Here is a 22,752-nt window from a genome sequence, read left to right as displayed (position 1 = left end):
TCCGAAAAAAAGAGATGAAAAATTCCTTTGAGATACTTTCGATAAGATAAAATCGTGTGCGGAAAAGCCACGGTATCTTTGACAGCAATTAATCTTTGACGATATATTGTAATTCATATTCTTCTCAATGTCCCTTCCGCCTTCCCGATGTACGTAATTAAAATTGACATACGTTTCTCGGCGATATCGCCGTTCAGAATCGCTGAAAACCGGCGTCGACAAAAAAACACCGGCGACTGAACTGATTAATACATCGTAAAAGAAGTTGATAAATTGGAGTAAATTGAAAAGGATTAATAATTTCTGCAAAACGCGAAATGTCTCCGGTCTCTCCTTCGTATCCAAAATATATAAAAATGACACAGTTTATTTACGAGGAGAAACTTATCGAATTTCGAATCCGCTTCCACAAAATATTTGATATTTTCGAGAGTTCTCGAGGAGAGAGAGAAATAAGAAATTCGTATATAAAAAATATATCTCCCCATCTCTCGGGTGCAAGTTTTCTCTCCGCCTTGTATAATTGATATACAATTAATATACGAGAATTATAATATATATTTCTCGCCGCATGTGTCACGAGCAAAAAAAAAAAAAGAAAATTTGCCATTTACACGAATCGCGAACGCTTTCGCGAGGCTGCTTCGCAAAGCTGAAAGGACAAAATTTCGCAATACGGCGCTAAGACGGTAAAACGACCGGTTCAAGGCACAAAGGAGAGGAGAGGCCTCGTCTCGCGTTTCTCTCTCTCTCTCTCTCTCTTTCTTCTTCGGGGCACTCTCCAGCGGTCATGTCATTCAACAGGGATGAGAGGAGTACATGAAATGCACTCGCGACGCGCTGGTCCTACACGCAACGTGATGCGCGTAGGTAAGAGCGTAGTGGAAAGCCCCGCTTCTACTTCTTCTTTCACCTCCCTTCCCCGTCTACCTTCACCTCCGCCTCGCTCCTGTCTCGCGCGTGTGAGTTTAAACACGTGCGCGTCCGTTCGCTCGCTCGAGCTCGAGCTCGAGCTCGAGGTAAGACGTTCACTCGTTCGCGCGCGCGAGCCCTCTTATTCGGATCGTCTCAAATACGCGCTATTGTTCTACGAAACGCGGAGAACGTCGTGTGAAGAAAGATTGTGGATTGTGGGGAATCGGAGAACTCGTACTTTTTTTGGATAATTTTTCCCAACGAGCTATTTTGACGAAGTATAAGTATGTCGGCGTAAAAATCAGATGTTCAATTTTCGAAGAATCTTGAGAAGTATATAAACTTGTTCTCGTACAAAGCTTGTTGCTTTTCGAGCTTGAAACACGACTTGTTTTCTTAATCAATGACGGTATCCTTTTCAGTCCTTTAATTCGATCCGTGTCGCATAGATTTAGCCTGACAAACATGTTGATCTTATTAAATATTCATAAATATATCCGATATGCAATCAGTATCAGTATCATCGACAAAATTGAACACTATTATTGCTACTATGAATATCTGTTTGCGATCTGACTGTCGGTAGACTATTAATAAAATATAGATACCTCTAAATATAACAAAGAAAAATCGTACGTATCAAAGAAAGAAATAGTATTATAATTTAAAAAAATGTCATTCATTATCTGTGTAAATTTCCATTTTTAATACAAGCTTTAATGAATGACATTCTCTCTTTAATAATAATTTTTAAAAATAATAATAGTGTTCCTAAATCCTTATTGCATATAAAGATTATATTGTTTATATAAGGATATATAATGTTATATAAAACAGTATAATATTAGTGAGAACAAGAGAGAGAAGAGAAACGGTAGCCTAAAGTGAATTTGCAATAAAGGATGTGCGAGGTCCTTCCATCTATAATAATCTATATATATATATATATATATATATATATATATAAAATATCTAATAAAATAACAAGTGACATTTTCTCTTTAATAATAATTTAAAAAAATATGTAATACTAGTAATTTCTAAAACCTTATTGCACAATAAAAATTATATTGTCTCTACAAGGATATATATATTATTCTTATTATATATTATTATATAAGACATATATTATAATGAGAGAGAAAGAGACAGTAGAGTAAGAGAAGTCCTTCTTCCATCTAATAATATCTAATGACATAACGAAATGACTCGATGCGAGCGCGCGTTGTACAACAACACCTGTTATATTCCTTTACACCAGAGAGAAAACTTATCGGCATCGAGGGGAGGAGAGGGGAGACGAAATTGCTTTTTCCTGTAGTTTACGTATGCGGGTCCGGAATTCTTCCCGCGGCTCGTTAGGAGAGGCCGCGTCATTAATCGACGACGACGGGACGAGACGACGCGAATCGTCGTGAACAATTTCTGTCTCACGTGTTCCGCGAAAGCGCGCAATTTAGGGAACGTCGTGCAAAAGTGTATACATATACCGTGTGCAACATATAATGTAACGCGCGAGGCGACTCCCCGCGCGGGGGGGAGGAGGAGGGAGACTTACTACTACTACTATTACTATTTCTTCTTCTTCTTCTTCTTCTTCTTCTCCTTCGGCAAAGTAGGCGGAACAGGCTTGCACGCACCTCTCGGCGCGTTCGTAACTTCGACGCTCGAAATGATAGTCGTCAGAGCCAAATAAATGCCACTTTATCCGACACCGAGCAGACAAACAGCAAACGATTGATACGATTGAGATCCCCTTTTTCCGTCGACGAAAAAAAAAAGCAAACCGCGCTTTTGAAAAATTGAATCGACGATTGCGAGGCCCGCGGCCGGAATGTTTAAAAAGAAAAAAACTCATTGCGATGTAATGTCAAATTTAGATAAATTCTCTATAGTTAGATTTATATAGAACTGTAGGACTTGGGTTTTATTTATATGTTTATAATTATAATTTTATAGGACTTGTTGTAGGCTAAGAAATTATCATTTATTTATTTTTAATTTGATGAACTTTGATGAACGCAATTAGGGGACAATTTATTTATAGATAATTAGCGTAGTAAGATATGAAAGATAAAGGGTTGCGCATAGAAAACGATTTCTAAAATGATTCATTCATCACATATTTCTCTTTTAATTTTTTTAAAATGATTTTTATCGAATTTACTTTATCGAATGTTATAAATTGCGTATAACGTAATTTGATCTTTTTTTGTAATCTGTTTTTGTAATACTGTTTCTGTTCCTATTTTTCGGATATTATACAAGACCGCAAGAATGTGGTGTAAAATTAATTGTGATCAAGCTTTGTTCATCTCGTTCGATTAAATGTTACAGCTGTTCGCCGATATACACGCATGCAACGCATAAAAACGCGAGAGATAAGAAACTTTTACGTCGATTTTCTGCAAATTGATTTTTTGCCTAAAAAACCTCGATGTTTTCTTCCTGTTTCTTCGAAAATTTTGTCGTAAAATAACTTTAATTCGATGAACTTTGACGAAATTAGTAGACGCAATCAATTTATCGTGCAATTATTACCGCGAAAAAGTATCCAGTTTAAGAACTTTGTTAGACCCTCCATCGCATAATGTTGCCTTAATGCGACAAACCGGTTTCCCACGTTTTTCCCACTTCTTCGTAACCTTCGTGTCTATGTTGTATTGGGAAAAATATCACGAAGCTTCGAGCTTGAATATATAAATGCGCATCTTATGCGTTACACATTGACAGATAAAAATATATATCAATATCAAGCAAATTAATCAGAATATATTAAAACGTAAACTCACGTAATACTCTCGCTGTGAACGTAATATAACGATATCGCTTATCTACAGCAAACTCGAGGTCTACGTATTTGCATCTTGTCGAATGTCCTTTTTGCCAAAGAATCGAAGAACCCAGCCAGGGAAAAGCTCGTGTACACTCGTATATGTATTGGTTATCATCTATTAAATGAACAAGCGTTGTCCGAACGAACTTGGGATAGATAATGTAATCGTCATCTAATCACGGCTACATTGATCGATAACGTGTACGCGATAAACGTAACAATACCCCGATGGTCGTGAATCTTTTCTCACGTCGATAAGAAATAGCGCTTTTATTAACTCGGCTACTTTTTTTTACTTCGATTAAATATGTTACAGCTTTCCCTTTCGAATTCCGCACAACCAGGAATTCTATTGCTCCTTTTTATCATTTATCGAATAATTTTTTTAATTTACGTGGCCAATATTTTTTACGCGCAAGATACCACATATGTAATTCAGATAAATATACTATTAATAGCAAACAGACTCGGCATTAAGTATCGATGATAATTTATTCGACCGATTAAACGCTTTGGCTATAATTAAAAGTTACTGAGACTGAACTTACGAATTCGCATATATACACGTGATTTGTTGGATTTGTTGATTTATCTCCTCTTTACGCGGCCAAATTCTCGCGCGGCTTTCCTTATCCTATTCGTGTTGTAACTTGCTAATGCGTGAGTGACTAATGTAATCGCTCATTACCGCGAGGCAAAAAGAGAAACACATAGATCTACAGGGCCCCGGGGCGCGTTATTAATATTTATTTCGCGGTATATCTGTTTTTTGAGGCGTTTTTCACGACCACATTTGACGCGCGTCAATCGCTCTTTTGTTAGCTAACTCTTAGAAATAACTAATGCCAGTCCATGAGATTCATCGGTATCATCGATATTAAAGGTAATCATGCAACTGCGAAGGCCGATATACATACGTGTGTCTGATCGAGGAAAAATTTCTTCATTTATACGGCGTTGCTAACGGCGATTAATAAATTGTGCAACGAACGCGCTCAAACCGGAAACGACTCGAACGGGTATAGCGTGATACATTTACGGGTGAAAACTTAAAAAAACATAAAATTATTGCGTCCGTATATACTCGTCCGAGAACGCCGATAATTGTTTTCCTTGCGTTTAAGGGGATTCCGGAATTCGGGTTGATTTTATCGATCAAATGTAATTTTCGTAATTTTTGCTCTCCGGTTTGTATTAATTGCATCAGGAATAAAATAAACGTACGTTTGCATTGTAATGCTATAAAAGTTGTGCCAAGAATAAAACAAATTTTTAATCTTTAAATATATACAGTTTTACATGTCAACCTACAGAATTCAATATAGGACATTTCTAGCTGTCCTCTCTCATATTTTCTCTTTATATGTATATAAGTTTCTGGATTTTTTATACTAAAAATAAAAGATTATCGCAATGCAAACAATACATAAAAATATTATGAGACCACGCGGTTTGAGAGATCTAAAATAAAAGTGTATAGCAAAATTACGATTTGGATATATTTAACACAATGAATAAGATAAAAAAAGAACAGTAGATAATAAATATGCGTAGAGTGTATTATTTATATCAAATGAGAATTACAATGTTACACATTGTGTCGCGAAACACACCAATAAAAGATATTAAACGCTTTCATCAGCGAACGACCCTTTTAAAGAAAATTCTCCGCCTCCTAAAAAAAAATTTCAGTTTACGGAAATTTGCCAATTATTTGTGCGAAACTGTATATGTTTCGTGTGAATTATCGTCGATTACGAGAAAAGAAACTTTATCGATTGGCGATCGAGTTTGCGCTCTTTGTCTCCTATAAATAAGATAGAGAAAGAGAATTACTCATCTAAAATAGTCGAGCATACACCAGCTTTATCTGGTGTGAAGTGCGAGCGGAAACAAAACGCCGAACATCGATTGGATTCCTAAACAAAACAAAACAAAAAACAAGAGAACGAAATTATGTTTCGGGCCAAAGTATAGCCTACTGTCCGGACTACTGAAGCGATCTTTCGAGAGGAGAGGACGGTGTGGTCCTTCACGGGTGTCCCGTGAAATTGCACCGCCAGATGGACGAAAATGACGGTGTCCCACATTATTGGCTCTATCCTACGTTGCCCTTATCCTTATTATTCTACGACGCTGAAAAACACACAGCCATGGGATAGATATCGGCGACCCGCGAAGCGTCTGATAAAGAGAGGGAGAAAAAAGAAGCAAATCCTCGTATTAAATAAACTTACGTTAGACTGGGACGAGAGCGAGAATCGCCTTTCTCGAAATAAAAGGAGGCATTCGCGGCGTGTCTTCTCTCTCTTTCATTGCTTCTCTCACATACACATACACACGAATACATACAAATACATACACACACACACACACACACACATACATGACACACAGCCACGTGCTGCTGTTGTTTTCGCTTATCCGGCTTGAATTTCCCTTCTGTGCAAAATTTTTCACGACGCATAGCATTTTTGCCTTCGATCGGGCGAACGGAATCATGGCTGGCTCTCCTCCTCCCTTTCCCTCCTTTTTATTTTCCTGTACGGGACGTAAACATCTCGTCCCTTCTAGATATTTTGCTTAACTTTCGATTATTATTGCTCATCGATAATGATTTAACGGGGAATTGATAAATTACACCGCAAATTATCGCGATGATGACTCGCCCCTTGACATGTTTACCTTCTTACTATCGTCTCTTATTGTTGATTGCTCGAAAAATGCATATTTTCAGGCAAAATAATTATTTTAAAAAATTTTTCTATGTGTTAATCATCAGAACTTTTTTGAAAGGCAATGTATATGCTCAAAACTATACGAGAACTGCTTTATAATAAGCAGAGCTCTTGAAAATCGACCAGCATATCACCTATATTATTGAAAATACGCGTTTTTCGGGCGAAATAATTTTTAAAAAAATATTCTAACACTTTCTTTCATCAGAACTCTTTTGAAAGGCAATGTACATGCCCAGAACTATACGAGAACTATTTTAGAATAAGCAGAACTCTTGAAAATCGACCAGCATATCACCTATACCTATATTATCGAAAATACGCGTTTTTCGGGCGAAATAATTTTTTAAAAAATATTCTAACACTTTCTTTCATCAGAACTCTTTTGAAAGGCAATGTACATGCCCAGAACTATACGAGAACTATTTTAGAATAAGCAGAACTTTTGAAAATCGATTTTTATCTGTATTTTAGTTAAATTAGTATTTTTTGCTTTTAAAAGGTAGAACTCTTCTTAGAACTCATGTAGAACTATAAATCTAGTCAATTCTGATAATTTCTGATAAGGAAAATGCCATAGAACAAAGTGATATGCTGCGTGAAGTTGGCATCTCACTTTGCACTAAGCGATTTTTTCGTTTTAATGAGCAGAACTATGCGTTTAACCTATCAGGAACTCTAGAACTATTAAAAAGGAAGTCAGAACTCTCAAAAATTTATGATATTCCGCGAAATGATACGCTGACTTCACACACACTCGAATTTTAACAAAAGAAAACAAAAGGAGAATCGACAGCTCCTTCTTCAAAAGTAACATATTTGTCGGATTTTTCAATTGAAATACATGCTCGCGTTAAATAAAGATCAGCGTAAGTCTTGGCTTGTTAGCAATTGTTTGTTTACGACTGGTTCTCGGCAACCTCGTGTCGTGCAACGACTTTTCGCAAATCTTTCGCATCGCGATTCGTCCCCCTCTCCACCCCTCCTCCCTCCCCCTCCCACACGTGCTGATACTATCGGTCGCGTTCGAAATATATCGGCTTGTTTCCTACTTACGTAATCCGAACTCTCGAATCTTTCGCGATAGCTCGGCTTGTTATTGAACTTTGAAAACTTACGCCTCGTGTCTTGAGTTAAATTTCTCAATTTTCACTTACCCTGAAAATCTCACGCTTTTTTGTAGGTAAATCGCTTTTGTAGTGACTCGCAAGTTCAGTTATCTGACTGTCTTTAGGAGATTCATTGTCAATTCAGACCCCAGAATAAATCTATCTTTGTGTATGAATCTACCTGTTTTTCTATTATTCTCTCTTTTTAACCTTGTTCTTACATGTCATTCTTATATATCGGTTTTTGGCTTATTGTTCCGTATAATTTGCGAAAATTTATCGCAAAAATATTCCTCTCTCGTTTTCGTGATAAATATTTAAAACTCGAATTATCGGACCAGAAATTTCACTCAAAAAGAAATTATTGTCAAACGCAAAACGACGACTAGACACGGTTTAAACAAGGTTTGTTTCGCATAGATTGTTAGATAGCTCGTTTCGTGGGATGTGAGCGGATGAACGGATCTTTGACAGGGTTGTGCTGTCGATATCTGACAATAGATGTAAAATTACATTCGCGTAGAGAGAGAGAGAGCTTTGCAAACGAGATCTATAGTGTGTCGATCGCGTTGATCAAACTTCACGAGCTTATTTTCAGGACAGTCACGCGTTTGACATCAGAGTTTTCGAAAATATGAATCATCAAGAAAAAAATTCCTGGGCTGCCTCAAATATTAACGGCCGCATTTTCGAAATCGGGCTGCAATTTTAGATAAAGGAACTAACGACGGGGTGACATCTATATATATATATATACTAGCTAATAGCGCTATCGATCGTATAGTTAACGATGGGAGAAAGTACATTCGCAGATGTCTTGGTGCATTAAGCGAGAGGAAGTATAATCTTTTTTTAATCTTCCCAACTGTACGGCAGAACCGAAAATGAGAATAATCGCGGCTGAAACGCATAATTATGCGTATCAGATCCGAAGGAAACGATCCCAACTGTATTATTTTCTCCGCAACAGTCTGCCTGTATATACATATATCTAAGTCATCATTCTTCTTTTATACCCCGAACAAGTATTTACGATATTAATGATCCCTGCGAAACACTATCATTTCGCGACACCGATTGTCGTATTCGGTCCACGCTTCGTTTCGCCGAATTCTCTATAACCTAAAACCTAAAGCAATCATCAGCGCGTTCCTTCCAGAAAAATACAAAGCGTGTCTGAGAGACACGCGGTATAATTATTGTGTAAAAAAGTCGTCGTCCAAAATACGTCAAGCTACATCCTAAGCGGTTCACAATCCGCGATACATTATTTAAAGCATGCATTATTTAAAAGAAAAATAGAGGCTAATCTCGAGACTCGGACTCCGAGTCTCGAGAGCGCTCGCGTTCCGTCGGAGAAATTACCTGCGATTAAGCAGAACTCCACTGTGACGACTAGTCGAACGCGTCCGGCAGATAACGTTCCGTCATCTCGGCGCGACGCAGGAGAAGAGGAGTCCTTTCCCCCCTAGTATCCCACACACATCGCGTCGACGTCTCTGTGTTTTCTGTTTTCTGGAGCGCCGGCAAGAAAAACGACTCCGAAGCTGCGAGACGATGTTGTCACTTCTCGGGAAGAAGGCGGCCGAGTAATAACACCATAACCTCGAACGAAGTAACGTAGAGCGAGTAGTAGCACCACAGCGCGCGAAAGACGATGATCGACAATGGAAGAGAAGAATCCGAGGATGATAATCGCCGCCTTCCCTTCGCGGAAGCGAACGGAGGGATCCGCGCACGACAAGCTACATCTCGGCAGGAACGAGCAGGAACGTCTCGGTACGAAACACCCGCGCTTCTCGCGTGACGCTTCTACGTGGATTCGCCCTGGCGATCTCGCATCTCCTTGCCCGACGACGAGAGAGAAGGGTATCGTATCGCTCCGCCGATGTTTCAACAAGCAGCTGCTCCGCCGCGGCTGTCAGTCGACGCTGCCGTCGGCGCTTCGGGCATATCTCCCTTTAATACGCGCCGGCCGGGCGTAGCTTAAAGTTGCGCGCTTTATCGCGAGTTCTCGCGCGAGAATACATCCGCGGAGAATCCCGGATGTCTCGAAGGTAGACACTCGCGATCCTATATTCACTTCGCGACGGCTAAATTTTCGCGACGAGTCGAGACGAGAAACGACAGCGACGGATGCCGAATCGTCGCGTCGGAGAAGTTTCGTCGTAGAAACAGTTCACGCAACACACGGTTCGATCGTCTGGCCTCGCCGGAAACGTTGATCTCTCGGACGATCGACCGGAAAAACGAAAAAAGACACGGCCGAAAATGCTGCGTTCGGCCGGGCGGAATCGCACTTCCGGAGATAATCTCTCCGGAGAGATTGCGCACACAAAGCGGCGTAACGTCTGCACCGCCGAACGACCGAATTGTGACTGCGGACTATGGGCTCGGGCGGTCCCGTGTCCCGTCGTGGCGCCAGGCTGGGATGAATCGCGCGCCGCCTAGTTCGCCGAAGCCACGCCCATCTCGTCGGAGAACCGGGCCCCTTCGACGATCGACGCCGCCTTCTTTGCGGCGGACTCGCTCGCTTCTGCGAACGATCGCGACGTACGAAGGCAGATCGAATTTTTTTTCCATCATTGCCGATAATTAATCGTACGTTAAAAACGGCGAGAGCGATCGGCGAGTTCGATACGTCAAGATTTTAGCTTCCGCGATTGAAATCGGATTCGAGTATTCCCTCTTCGGGACAGATCGCTTTCTAATTGTAAGATAATTAATTTCTACGAAAACATATATCGGGAATCGTTAGCGGATAATTGAGCTATGTGACTGATCAAGTTCGTTTTTCCCTAATGAATCGTCGTTGAAAAGGTCGACGGTTTTAATGAAGAAAGAGCTTTTTCAATCCTATATCAATAATGTGACGCGTATCCTAAGTAATTAATACTTTGATTGCCTTATGATCCATTCATGATAAAGTTTCTCCATTGCTCATTCCAGTCAAATTATTGTTTTTATTATTTAAAACGATCATAGAAGCATATTTTCTTAAATGTCATACATATGTTTAACATTAGTTTAATTCGACCGATTTTTTACTATATCCCCGCAGTTAAAGCCATCGCTACTTGTGCGACATCTCTGATTATTATGTCGCAACAATAGATTCAAGATAGTATACGTCAAATATCATTATTTTCTAACCTCTATGATTCTGCAATCTTGCTAGAATTGAAAAATCGGTCAATTTATTAATATCGACATGTATGACTTTCAACAAAAGACCCTTTCTTCTTCTCTTTCTTCTTTGGAAGAATGTCTAGTTGATTTACCAGAGAAAGAATTCTAATTTAAATACGCGATTTTCATATATTTTGTAATAAATCATATGCTGTTTTTTTCCGCGCTGGTAACTTAAGATGTGTTCGTTTCTCGACACAAAACTTTATATTATTTCATTAAAATTCTATAAACGTTATCTCGAAGTCATTTATGGTTGTACAGTGAAAAATGCATTTCTTTGATCAATATAAATGTAAGACGCATTATGTTCTATTTTCATTACCAAGCTACATTTTGACAATTTATTATATGGATGCAGCGAGAGATGTAAAAATCGCTTTTATATTTTGTTTATCCGAAAATATCTCGAGTCCGGATGTAATGTATAAAAGGTTATATGTACATGTGTGTGTGCGTGTATACTAACAATAAATTAATATTATAATAAAATAATAATAATGAAATTACTGAGATTTCGAGTTTCAAAATATATAATATTTAAAACAGAATAAGTTTAATAATTTTCATCAGAAACTTAATACACACATAGATACACACATTTTCTTCTTCTTCGCGCACAGGACATGCTTGATTCATATCGAAGTAAAATTTGCTACAAATTGTATTTCCAAAAGTCCCGACTATAAATATTCTCACAACTTTGTGTTTACTATTACCAGGCGATAGTAAACAACGTAGTAATAAATCTTATATAGAAAGCATGTATATACGACAAACAAAAGGTTACGAATAAGCGTTCTACGTTTTCGAATTAATCGCGTTTTCCTCGAACGCATTAAAGAACGCAAGAAAGAAGGAGAAATAACTACGATAATCATCGGGAAGCAAATACGAACTAACCTTGATGCAGTTCGCGAATCCCAGGACTCGTTTCGTCGGTCGTTCCTCGTCCAGCCGAGCCGTCGTCGACGCCTTCCGTCATCGCCGGTCCCCAGGTTCACGCAGGCCGGCTCCCGAAAACTCCCGGGGGTTCGCGACTCGCAAATCGCAAGGACGACGATCGGCGTTCCGATTACGCGGATCTCGCGTGCGCGTCAGCATGGCGCCTTCCCGAGAGCGAAGGTGGTGCAACAAACCTCCGCGATCTCCCCGCGCGTTTCGCTCGCGCGCGCCACGCCCCGATAACGAGGGCGCGGATCCGAACGTGCTTTTTGCCGGTGCACCTCGTCGTCGCGGGCCCGCGGACGCTCCGCCTCGCGGGCGCGCGATCAAACGCCATGACGCGTGCGCCCGCCACCCGCGGGACTCTATGACGCGCGTTCGAATTACTGCCGCCATACTCTCTCCGAACTCCGGACTCTCGCGGAAGCCGCGCTCGAGACGCGACGCGAGGCCGGCCGCGCCGATTCTTTCTTCCCTCCCCCCCCCTCTCTCGTTTCGCAATTTCTTCTCATTTGCGTTTTCCGCAATCAGCTGATGGAACCGCTGGTTACAGCTTCCCGGACGAGAAGACGACAAGCTTGACGTCGCGTTACGGCGCGAATCTCCGCGACGAATAGTATTATAGGGCTGTTCGTTTAGATTGAACTCGCTGCACTAGTTCAGAGTTTATCTTTTTTCTTCCAATGTCGAGCAAAAAAGATAGACTCTGAACTAGTGCAGCCAGTTCAGTCTAACTAAACGAACAAACCTAGTTTTTGGCTCTTCTAAACGTCTTATTATGTTTTCATTTTCGATAGTACGTATTTGAGAAGACTTAAGGGAATGACTTAGGGCAGCTTTCAATTCGTCGCGAATTTATAGGATCGTTGTACTTCTTTGTTTACAAACAAGTTCATGAGTCTAAAAAATCTTTAAATGTTCCGATTCTGAATATTTTGATATTTTTCAGGCAGTTTGAATAATTCGATTTTTGTGTTGAATTAAGATCTCTTGATCTATATCTCGATTCAATCACAGAACAAATACGCATACACACACATATATAATACAATTCGGAATATTCATCATCATCACATGTTTTGTTACTAAAATTTAATGGAACTTTGTTTTAATTAAGACTCAAAAATGGAAATTTTTAATATTGTTTCAAAAAATCAGTGACAGAACCTGCTTTTTGTTCGATACTCTTGAAAAGTATTAAATATTATCGTAAGAAGAATACCCGGATTATCAGCAAAGTTAACTCAAAGAATTGAATATACAATATTAAAACTATAACAAGTAATAGAACACGCGTGATCTCAATAGATAGCATAGCAAATTTCAATGATATTATGTAAAACTCTGTTTTGTGCTATGTTCACTCGATAATGATAGAACGCGATATGTAACAAATAGGCACAGTATATTCTTTGAAATTTATATAACACTAAAAAATAAATCGCTAAAATTATGTCGGTTTTATACTCTATATCGGGTAATATCTAATCGCATAAAATTACCAAAAAAAATCGACTTGCCGAAACCCGGGATTGAACCGGGGACATTTAGATCTTCAGTCTAACGCTCTCCCAACTGAGCTATTTCGGCTCACGAGTATATACCCTTCCTCTGCCATTCTTTGATAATCGCAACTCGGTATATCATTGCAATTATGTACCGTTATACATTACATTGCAATTTTGTATGTATGTTAATAGACCTTCGTCAATAGCGTTGTTCAGCCTTCATATGTACAATCTCGATCAGTCTTGTATTGGGAACATTATCGAACGTGGCAAGTAGCGAGCTGTCATTTCGCAATTTCTAAAGTATTTGCAAAGTTTAACGTTGTGCAATTCAAGCGAACGACAAAAAAATGCGACGATCGATGATAAATTGCAATCAAGTGCAAACCCAAGTGATATCGGAGGGCCGTTGGATAGAGGAGGATCCGATACCCCACTCCAGCAAGAAGGTGGTGCTCGTCATTCCTGGGAATCCAGGTATTCCACGATTCTACGAGGGCTTCATCAAGGCGCTCAACTCGAGATTAACCCCGGACACACCTGTGTGGGTCATCGGACACGCTGGACACGTCCAACCACCGAAGAACTTGGAGATTGCTATGCCCAGTGATGACAAGTGGGTAGAATACTATAGTTTGACAGCGCAGATTCAACACAAGGTACATTTTAGACATCTCTCTCTTTGGCTGCTTCCTAATTAATTTACTGATATTTATTATCTCATACAATATTATGGTATATGATTTATAATATTATATCTCTTTTTGTAGGTAGAATTCATAAAGAAGTACGTTCCAGAGGATGCGCAGTTACATATTGTTGGACATTCCATAGGTGCCTGGTTTACGCTTAATTTACTGAAGAACCCTGACATTAATGGAAGGATAAGGAGATGTTATCTGTTGTTTCCTACGGTAGAATATATGGCAAAGAGCCGTAATGGAATGTTCTTTTGTAATTGCGTGAGTTTTTGCATATCTTTTATTTTGTATATCATACATTGTTATGATATATTTATTTTGCATATCATATCATTGTTACGATATGCAAAATATTTTTCAAAAATGTATGAATGATTACAAGTATTTTCTCTCTTTCACATAGGTATCACGCGTTGCACCAGTGTTGGTTTTCTTATCTTGGATCTTCACAGCAATGTTTCCCCTTTCTTTGCAATCATTAATGATACGTATTTTTGGTCTATTTTATGGTATTCCAGCCAGATCTGTCAAAGCGGTTCAGGAAATGTTGAATCCAAAGGTCTTGCATAGAATGATAACTCTTGCAAAGGAAGAAATGAAATACGTCAAAGAAGCTGACCATGAGACTATATCAAAATATACTGATAAGCTTTGGTTTTATTATGGCACTAGTGACGGTTGGACTCCAATGGAATACTATAAAAATATGATATCCAAACATCCTGATCTGAATGCTCAATTATGCCAACGTGGTTTCCAACATTCTTTTGTACTCAAAAATGACGTGGATATGGGACACATTGTTGGCGATCTCATCAATGAGGATTCGGGACAGTGATTGATCTTGTATTTAAATTACATTTAATAGTTGCATTTATCTCTCACTTTAATTTTTTGTGATTTTTTTGGATATGGGTGTTATATTATTGTTTTATCATTTTTTATATTATATATTTATTGTATTTTTATTGTTATTTTTTTATATAAATTCGGTTGATATTTTCCAACACAAGGTGATACATCAAAGATTTTTTTTATAATTATATATATAAAGAAGTAAATATACACAATACGATGCTCAATTTACATTGTATCAAAAATAAGAAATTATTTTGTATAAAATGATATTAAAGATTATATTGATATATTGTTATTTCAAAATATCAGTATTTATTAGATTTCGATTAGAATAATGATTCATTTCCATTCATATTCCATTTAGTGCTGTTTAAAGATATAATACGGGAATACATCTGGAACAATCTGCATGTTTATTTCGTCATATTTTATTTAGTTTTGTGTGTATATGATGTATATGTATATGTATATTATAGATTATAGATTATAGTATGCGTATATATGTATATGAAAATAATTTAAGTTTTTTATCTGATTCCCGTTCTTATCAATGTGATTAAATTAATTTTAATTCGCGACATTAAAATTTCTAATTAAATACTTATAAGGAAATAGTTTTAATCGTAAGAAAATATCGAGCATTTTCCAAATGATATGTTTGATGGTACAAAAAGAAGAAAGAAAATAAGTGCAGTGTTTCCCTCTCTCATTCGCGCCTGCGCAGTGACATCCCGCACGATTGGACGCTGACTACCCTTCTCCTTTTCCATTTCCTTTCGTTAGAAAGAGAGACAAAGGATCGTCTTTCTCTTTCTTACGAATTACGCGTTTCGCTTTCATACGGATTGCACTATTGCAGTTGCAGTCAGTGGCATTCGAATCGTTACTCGACAGGTTGTTGTCCGTGGTTGTTTGGGTTCTCGGCTCTCGGTATTCTCGCTCGTCGTTGAGTGTTGAGTGAGTGGTTGAGTCAGTCAGTCAGTCAGTCAGTCAGTCAGTTCGATCGTAGTCTTCCGCAAAGGTTGGTAGGGCTTTCCACGACATATAACGAGCGATCGACCACCGAACGGCTGACGCATTTTTGAGTCCACTCTGAACAAACGTTGAGATGTTGCGCCTCGCAGGAGCATTCTTACTGATTTGCCTGCACGCGGGATACGTTCACGGTAAGAGAATATTAAATTATCCGAATTCAAAACCAAGGGGAGTGGCGTGTACGTACATAACACGCGCTTCGAAAAAAGCTTCGCCCTAGTAGCGAGTAAGAATTTTGCGAGAGAAAATGGATAGATAAAGGGGGAATAGAGATCGATAGATAAAAGATTTTCTCATTCTTCATGTTCGTTACGATAGACGCGAGGGAGGAAGGCAAAATAAGTGCATTCTATACAATCAAATATCTAAAATAGAATAATATATACATAATTATTAGCGTCATAAATATGCGTCACGTATCGCTAGTTTACAGCGCCTCGCGCTTTTTGATGATAATCGCTATCGTTAAATATACAAATCATTAACTGATACAATTTTTTATATTATGTATACATATATAGGTATATACATACTTTTCGAGCTAATTTTTATAATTTACAATTTTATGTTTTATTAATACGTTAATAAAAAAGATATAAATAGCTGTTTGATGGTTGAATTAAAGTTAAAAGTATATTCGTCTCTAATCAAATTTTTTTGTATACCATGCGAAATTTGATCTCGCATATCGCGTTGTTTCAGACGCGCAATCAAATGCGAAAAAAAAGAACGAAAAAGGAATGGATATCATTAATCCACAGTATACTTATATACAGTAGGGACACACAGCGTCGGAACCTTTGATCTTTTTCAGCTGACCTTTCAGCAGTCCGCCATGTCTTTAGGTTGCAGCACCGTATCAATATTTTTGTTGTACCCATTATTATTAAAACAATTTTGCGCGAAATATTTTCGATATATTATTTTATAGTCATTTTTTCTGAATAAAAATTTAATATTGCATAAAACGCGAAATCAAAATGATAGTATTGTAGTTTTACAGATTATATTTTACTATAAATGTAATCACAGTAATGGAGTTATTGGGTTCTTTATGTTGAACGGGATTGGCATGACTTATAAAAATGGTCGCTTACGATGCGCAAGCAAATCTGCGCGGCTGATTTGAGAACAAAGGACTGTCCCTACTGTATGTAAATATTCTGTGATTAATCCATCAATCTTAACATTAATCGTAGATTGATAATGAATCGATTATTTATCGGCTGTATATGAACGATTTAGTTAAAACTTCGTTTGAATTCTTCTGAGTTGAATGTTTTGTTTTAATTTTTTTTATTGTACCCAAAAATTACACACTAATACACTAATATACTTTTCTTCTTTATAAAATAGAGTGGAAATAATTTTGAACTTTTTTTTTCTTTTAATAACTTTTATATCTTTTTTATAAAAATATAATCTTATTATTTATCGATATTCATCAGATAAAGAGATGATTTATAACGTGTCATTTCACATATATATATATATATATACGCGTAACATATATTACAAAGTTAAAAGAGAGCAGAAATAATTGTTCCATTTACGAGGCTGACTCCAGCCCAGCGACGGAGAGAGAGTGTCTGGTGTCCGTAAGAAAGATAAGATAGTACAGAAAAACAATTTGCGTACGTAGGTAGTAGATGCTTCCTGCGCGAAGATTCTTTTCTTCGTAGATTGTATTGCAAATTAATACGAAACTTGTTTTTGACGCAATTTGATTGTCAGTAGGCCATCGCACACGGATTTTCGTAACCGTAAGCATAAGACGTAATCATAAGCTCGAGAACCAATCAAAAACTAGCTTTGATCTAAATTATTCCGTAAGATCAGAAATAACCATAATCTTAACACGTAACATGAGTTTCAGTTGGTTGAAATTTTTCGTACGAAGAATTGTATACATATATATATGAGTATTGCTACTAGAAGGTTATGGCACATCTCTATTCTTCTACTCGATTTATGTTCATTGCATGACATATGTATACTTGGCGTATAGGCAAATTCCCTAGGAAGCCTAACCAGCCATATAGATAAGAAGAAGAAGACATATGTATACATATATCTGATTTATGTATGATTTGATATTTAATAATTTTAAAGAATATTAATATGTAATATATATAAATATTTATTTTATTATACACATATTTTAGACATAAAATAATTCTTACGTTACGTCTTATGCTTACGATTACGGAAATTCGTGTGCGATGGCCTTTATCGATCATTAGTTTTTTTTACATAATATGCGATGCTATCGCCTGACAATTGACTGTATTTATTCGGCGACGAGATTGTTATCGATTTTCTATCATAATATTAATTTCCGTTAACTTCCATTCGCTTTTTGTTCCTAAGTAAATCGTGATATAGTATTGTCCTACTTTGTCTACCCTTTTTGGTGACCACCCAGGTAGAACCGTTCCAAATTTTTCGGTAGGATATATTTTTTCTCCGAAAAGTCTCTCATCGGGAGACATATTTTCCTAGCGATTTTCAACTTTAATGACTTCTCTTTGAGAACGCTACCGAATTGTTAGACCAAATCATGTAGGGCTCGTTCAGGTAAAGGAAATTCGCTCGTTTGAGAAATGGTAAAGATGACTCAATGTCATAAAGTTGAGCGAGATCGCTCACGCAGCGAGGTTGATACTTGCATAATATCCGTAGTGAATTAGAATTATACCTACATTGATCTGTTATATTTAGCAAAACATCCTCGGCCTCTAATAATCGGCAGAAACGAGTTTATCCTTACAATAGTCGTGCGTTTTTACTTTTCAATGTGCTTAATTTCCATAATTTTTTTATCACAGATATTCTTGATATTCCAAAAATTTAGGGAAAAAAATGCTAAAAAAACTGAAAAAAATTTATAAATAAAACATTTAAATTCGTTCGTGTATTTTTATTTCATTAATTTTTATATTTTTAATTCTGGACTTTTCCAACCGGTTTGTCGAGGCGGAAAAATATGCGAACAAAAAAAAATGCTAATTTAAGAGACACGTCAAGTAGTAGAAAATTGATTTCTTTTCCTTTGAAAATTATCGAAACATCGGCGAACGTGTGCACGGCGAGCTCTCTACTTCCAAGAACGAAGTGCGTCATCGTAGACGTGCATTTAATCCCGCTCACGTATTATACAGTTTCGTGTTTATAGTTGATAATGTAAACTGTAAACAAAGTGCGTCTCTAAACTTCGCGCTAGCAACTTTGACTTATACAAAGTACTTCGAACGCATAATTTTCATGGCTAGATAATTATCTCGATAATTATAGTTCCTAAAAAATCAGTCGAATGCATTTAAATATACATATAAATAAAACAATTATTAATATCTTTATTATTAATAACATAAAAAATTATTCTCTCGTTAATTGAAATCTATTTGACATTATTTAATGAAATAACGTTTTGTCAGCAATTAGTTTATTAGTTCGCGCAAAGATATCTTTATATTTTTAAGAATATCTTGTGCCTAAAAAGTCATTACAAGTTGCTTAATTTTTAGGGATGGACTGCTCTTTTGGACAGACCAAAAACTTTTGGGAGAAGCCATTTACCTCGTGTCCGAGTATCCTAGATTCGAACGACAAGTCTTATTGCTGCTTTGATATAGTCAATGAAAGTACCTATTGTTGCGACGCCGAGGAATTTGCAGTGAAAACCGGGTAAAGTCTCTTCATAATCGTTCGTAACATACTTTTGTTCAACCTAACTCTCATGCGTGATGTTTGATACATTAATTCTGAATAACGCAATTTCTTAGCTAATACAATACTTACATAAAATGCTAATATAATAAGCTCTATAATAATATATAGAAATATAATATAGTTATATATTATTTTTTTGAGAATGTTACGGCTTAACAAAACGGGGAATAATACACAATACCTTCAATACATGTAATATTACATTACAGACTCGGCATCGTCGTTCCCGTGATAATCGCCGCGGCTATAGCAATTGGGCTGATAGTGTGCTGTATATCCTGTCTCTGCTGCAGCTGTTGTCCGTGGTATCGCCGTCGTCACCAAGGCACCGTCTATGGAAGTAAGCCTTTGTTTTGAATTTTTCCAGTATCAACTATGTCATTCTACTCGCGATTTTCCCTAACGTTGAATTCACCATACATTCGATAGTATACAATATCTTCCATTACGTATGAAACGAATGATCAGAGACAGCAGCAATAGCCTTCGTGGAAAAACACTCTTCAAAAGATATCCAAACAATTACAAATTGCAAATTATGTCTTTACGCGCGACAAACACAATCGTAACATTACTACTAAAACTAAGTACCGACGATAAATTAATAATAAAACTAAATATATCGACGAATTTTGAATTGGCCAGTAATGGAAACCGTCATTCTTTCTAGGATCTAAGGCCATGGCATAATATCATTCCGACACAACCTCCTGTGAAGAGTATTTGCATGTGTCAGGGTTTGAAAGATTTTTTCACAGTTACTTATATCCTCTGCTTTTTACATGTAGCTTTGCATTAAGATAATATTCCCACATAGGGAAATTTATATATATTTCTTATATATACATATATATCGTTAAGTGAATCCTCCTTGTAAGAATGCTGTAAGAATCATGTACTGATGTTTTTTTATTTTTGAATGTACTGTACTGATGTACTGATGTCAATGATCTGTGAAAGTCTCCGAGAGCTAATTTTTCGATTTTCCCCCCAACTTTAGGAGGCTATAAACTCAGAGGGAAAGCATTTTTGGACCCATGTTTATACGAACTTTTTTTCTTATTTTGACCCCTAGAATACGCCCTTAAAATCTCCGACATAATTTTAGAAACACTCTGTATAGCAGCAGATTATTTCTGTAAGAGTCATATTAAGTTTTTGAATAAAACAGTATTTTTACATGGAAGAATCCGTTTTAGAGTCTAAAGTAGCTCGCACAGTGAAAATCGAATCTGACATACGAGAAACTGTATTGCATTGTGATACTGAATTTAATTTTGTATAAGGTTTATTTCGATACTTTTGTCGGTTTTATCTTGTGTAGTATTAAGAATCTACCAAAATGTATTTAATGTACTTACGAAATGTTTCACGTAGATGTCGTGTGTGATAATATATATATAATATATATATATATATATATATATATATATATATATATATATATAATACAGCAGTTTTTATTTTATAAAATATTTGTGATATTATTGAAAGCATGCACATCTATCTAGAGAGAAAGAGAAAGTTGTATAGTTATAATAGTCATTAAGGCTAAAGCTTGATGGAACATTTCGTATGTAAATTTGATTTTTATTTCGATTGATTCATTTACGAATGCGCAATAGGAAGTAAAACATTCCTATACATACATATAAATCTTCTGTGCTCATTTATTTAAACTCGCTTGCATTTAGAAATGCTAATCGAATATTGTAGTCGTAACATGCAGGCTATGTATTTATAATTAAACATAAAAGATACTAAAGAATATATACATTTTTTATAAAGAAACCTAAACTTATTTTATATATAACCCAATTCATCGCTCATATCACCATTTATATATCATTCCTCTCTTTTTAATGAAATATGTTTAATATAAAAAAAATACTTCTTAAGAACAAGGATTTTTAGTTTTCATCAATTAGAAGAGATATTGTTTTTTTATTTGTTTGTATGTAGTAAATTTTATTACGTCTGCTTTTTTTTATTTCGTTGATTTGAATTCTTGATGCTAATTTGCTTGCTGTCTCTGACACGAACTTACGTATGGATCAGGATCTCTTTGTATCTGTTACACGAGTACTTGTTGCAGAAGTTCAGACACCTGTTGTGCAAATAATTCAGCCCCAGACAAATCTTCCACCAAGCTACACCAGTCAAGCAGTTCCAAATTCAAGCCCATATGTTCCTCCGTATCCAACGAGTTCGACAGGTATTTGATCAAAATTTCTACATACGCATTTATTATTACATTGCATGCTCTTTGTATAAATTCAAGCTTTCTTATAAAACGCCGGTCTATACAAAGAGATTCGGTACTTTATAAAAAGGCTACAAAAAGAATTTGCAAAGTTCTTTTTTTTCTATTTTAAAAATAATCAGATAATTATTTCTATTCTCTAATTTTTTTAGGAATGCCACAACCCCCGCCATACACCACTGAAGCTTACGCTAAACAAGCTCCATACAATCCCGCATATCCACCACCGTCGCAGTAACGTTCCAGATTATAGTTGCCAGTTATGGAAATCTGAACAGTGATGGAATATCTACAAGGTTCCTCCTATCATTGTCCCCCATCACTTTAGGCAATTCTTGTCGAATCTGAGCTCGATGTCAATACAGAGAATACGTTGTGTTCATCTCGCCGTTGTATAGCACAAGCAAAATCATAATCGATGCGCGTTTCACGCGATCCATCTTCAAATACTTTCGTACACTTTTTACAAATATACACTTACAAATTACGATATGTTCTTCTTGCTGGATAGACCTTGCTGAAAGTGTTTGATATTTTGATTTTATCATACGTTTTTACATATGTATTAAAAAATATATTTTCAAAGAACACTTTTTATAATTAATAGATTTCGTGAAACGAATAGAACAAACTTTGTGAAATACTCTCAATAAATTACAAGTTTATAATGAGAAAAGTATATATTATTGAACTCTATTAAACTGTACAGAACTGAAATGTATTATTGTTAACGGATTTAAAATTACAAGATTAATAAAATACTAAGATATTCTTGGAAGTTTTATTATACTAGAACAACAAGCGCGCGCCATTCTTCGATTTTATATAAAAAAGAATGATATTTTTATATAAAGTTTGTTTAAACTTGATTAATATTTTTTGATAGAAATCAGCTGATTAAAGCGTTAATTTGTTAATTAAAT

General features: G+C 36.6%; 3 protein-coding genes and 1 non-coding gene across 8 annotated transcripts in view; 2 read left to right on the top strand and 2 right to left on the bottom strand.

The window, feature by feature from the left end:
* Window positions 1-11,826, bottom strand: part of Wge (BAH domain and coiled-coil containing protein winged eye) — a 60,889-nt gene extending 49,063 nt beyond the window's left edge. For 2 of the 4 annotated variants that reach the window (XM_083034323.1, XM_083034326.1), the window contains exon 1: window positions 11,691-11,826. In XM_083034323.1, coding sequence (XP_082890449.1) covers window positions 11,691-11,772 — 82 coding nt within the window. In that variant the 5' untranslated portion in view covers window positions 11,773-11,826. Of the gene's footprint in view, window positions 1-3,707; window positions 4,484-8,963; window positions 9,983-11,690 lie in introns of those variants that run through there. The other 2 variants (XM_083034324.1, XM_083034325.1) reach the window with 2 other exon arrangements.
* A 1,423-nt stretch (window positions 11,827-13,249) lies between these two features.
* Window positions 13,250-13,322, bottom strand: Trnaf-gaa (transfer RNA phenylalanine (anticodon GAA)). The gene has a single exon. It is a non-coding gene; the product is annotated as a tRNA-Phe (tRNA).
* Window positions 13,323-13,361: 39 nt separating this feature from the next.
* Sturkopf (lipid droplet associated hydrolase sturkopf) lies at window positions 13,362-15,038 on the top strand. Its single transcript, XM_083034008.1, has 3 exons — window positions 13,362-13,899; window positions 14,011-14,202; window positions 14,345-15,038. Exons 1-3 carry the CDS (start codon window positions 13,591-13,593, stop codon window positions 14,777-14,779), a joined length of 936 nt encoding a protein of 311 aa, XP_082890134.1. The 5' UTR covers window positions 13,362-13,590; the 3' UTR covers window positions 14,780-15,038.
* A 627-nt stretch (window positions 15,039-15,665) lies between these two features.
* On the top strand, window positions 15,666-22,600 carry LOC145933267 (uncharacterized). 2 transcript variants are annotated; one of them, XM_083032824.1, is made up of 5 exons: window positions 15,666-15,965; window positions 19,362-19,521; window positions 19,776-19,906; window positions 21,665-21,781; window positions 21,982-22,600. In XM_083032824.1, exons 1-5 carry the CDS (start codon window positions 15,908-15,910, stop codon window positions 22,065-22,067), a joined length of 552 nt encoding a protein of 183 aa, XP_082888950.1. In that variant the 5' UTR covers window positions 15,666-15,907; the 3' UTR covers window positions 22,068-22,600. The 2 variants fall into 2 exon arrangements, with proteins under 2 accessions (XP_082888950.1, XP_082888948.1); XM_083032822.1 differs by having other exon boundaries at window positions 15,668-15,965; window positions 21,662-21,781.
* Window positions 22,601-22,752: the final 152 nt, after the last annotated feature.

The sequence above is a fragment of the Prenolepis imparis genome, unplaced genomic scaffold (assembly GCF_030444845.1).
Source record: "Prenolepis imparis isolate NDT839.2.m4 unplaced genomic scaffold, iyPreImpa1.0 SCAF_3, whole genome shotgun sequence".
NCBI lineage: Eukaryota > Metazoa > Arthropoda > Insecta > Hymenoptera > Formicidae > Prenolepis > Prenolepis imparis.
The sequence above is the reverse complement of the archived record's forward strand: the minus strand, read 5'-3'. Positions and strand labels throughout refer to the sequence as shown.

What these genes read in the sequence shown, in the direction of transcription:
- Sturkopf (XM_083034008.1), top strand. Translation starts at nt 13,591, where the DNA reads ATGCGACGATCGATGATAAATTGCAATCAAGTGCAAACCCAAGTGATA. An exon ending in CAGCGCAGATTCAACACAAG is followed by an intron (nt 13,900 to 14,010) that starts GTACATTTTAGA and finishes CTCTTTTTGTAG; the next exon opens with GTAGAATTCATAAAGAAGTA. An exon ending in GAATGTTCTTTTGTAATTGC is followed by an intron (nt 14,203 to 14,344) that starts GTGAGTTTTTGC and finishes TCTTTCACATAG; the next exon opens with GTATCACGCGTTGCACCAGT.
- LOC145933267 (XM_083032822.1), top strand. Translation starts at nt 15,908, where the DNA reads ATGTTGCGCCTCGCAGGAGCATTCTTACTGATTTGCCTGCACGCGGGA. An exon ending in GCACGCGGGATACGTTCACG is followed by an intron (nt 15,966 to 19,361) that starts GTAAGAGAATAT and finishes CTTAATTTTTAG; the next exon opens with GGATGGACTGCTCTTTTGGA. An exon ending in CCAAGGCACCGTCTATGGAA is followed by an intron (nt 19,907 to 21,661) that starts GTAAGCCTTTGT and finishes TACTTGTTGCAG; the next exon opens with AAGTTCAGACACCTGTTGTG.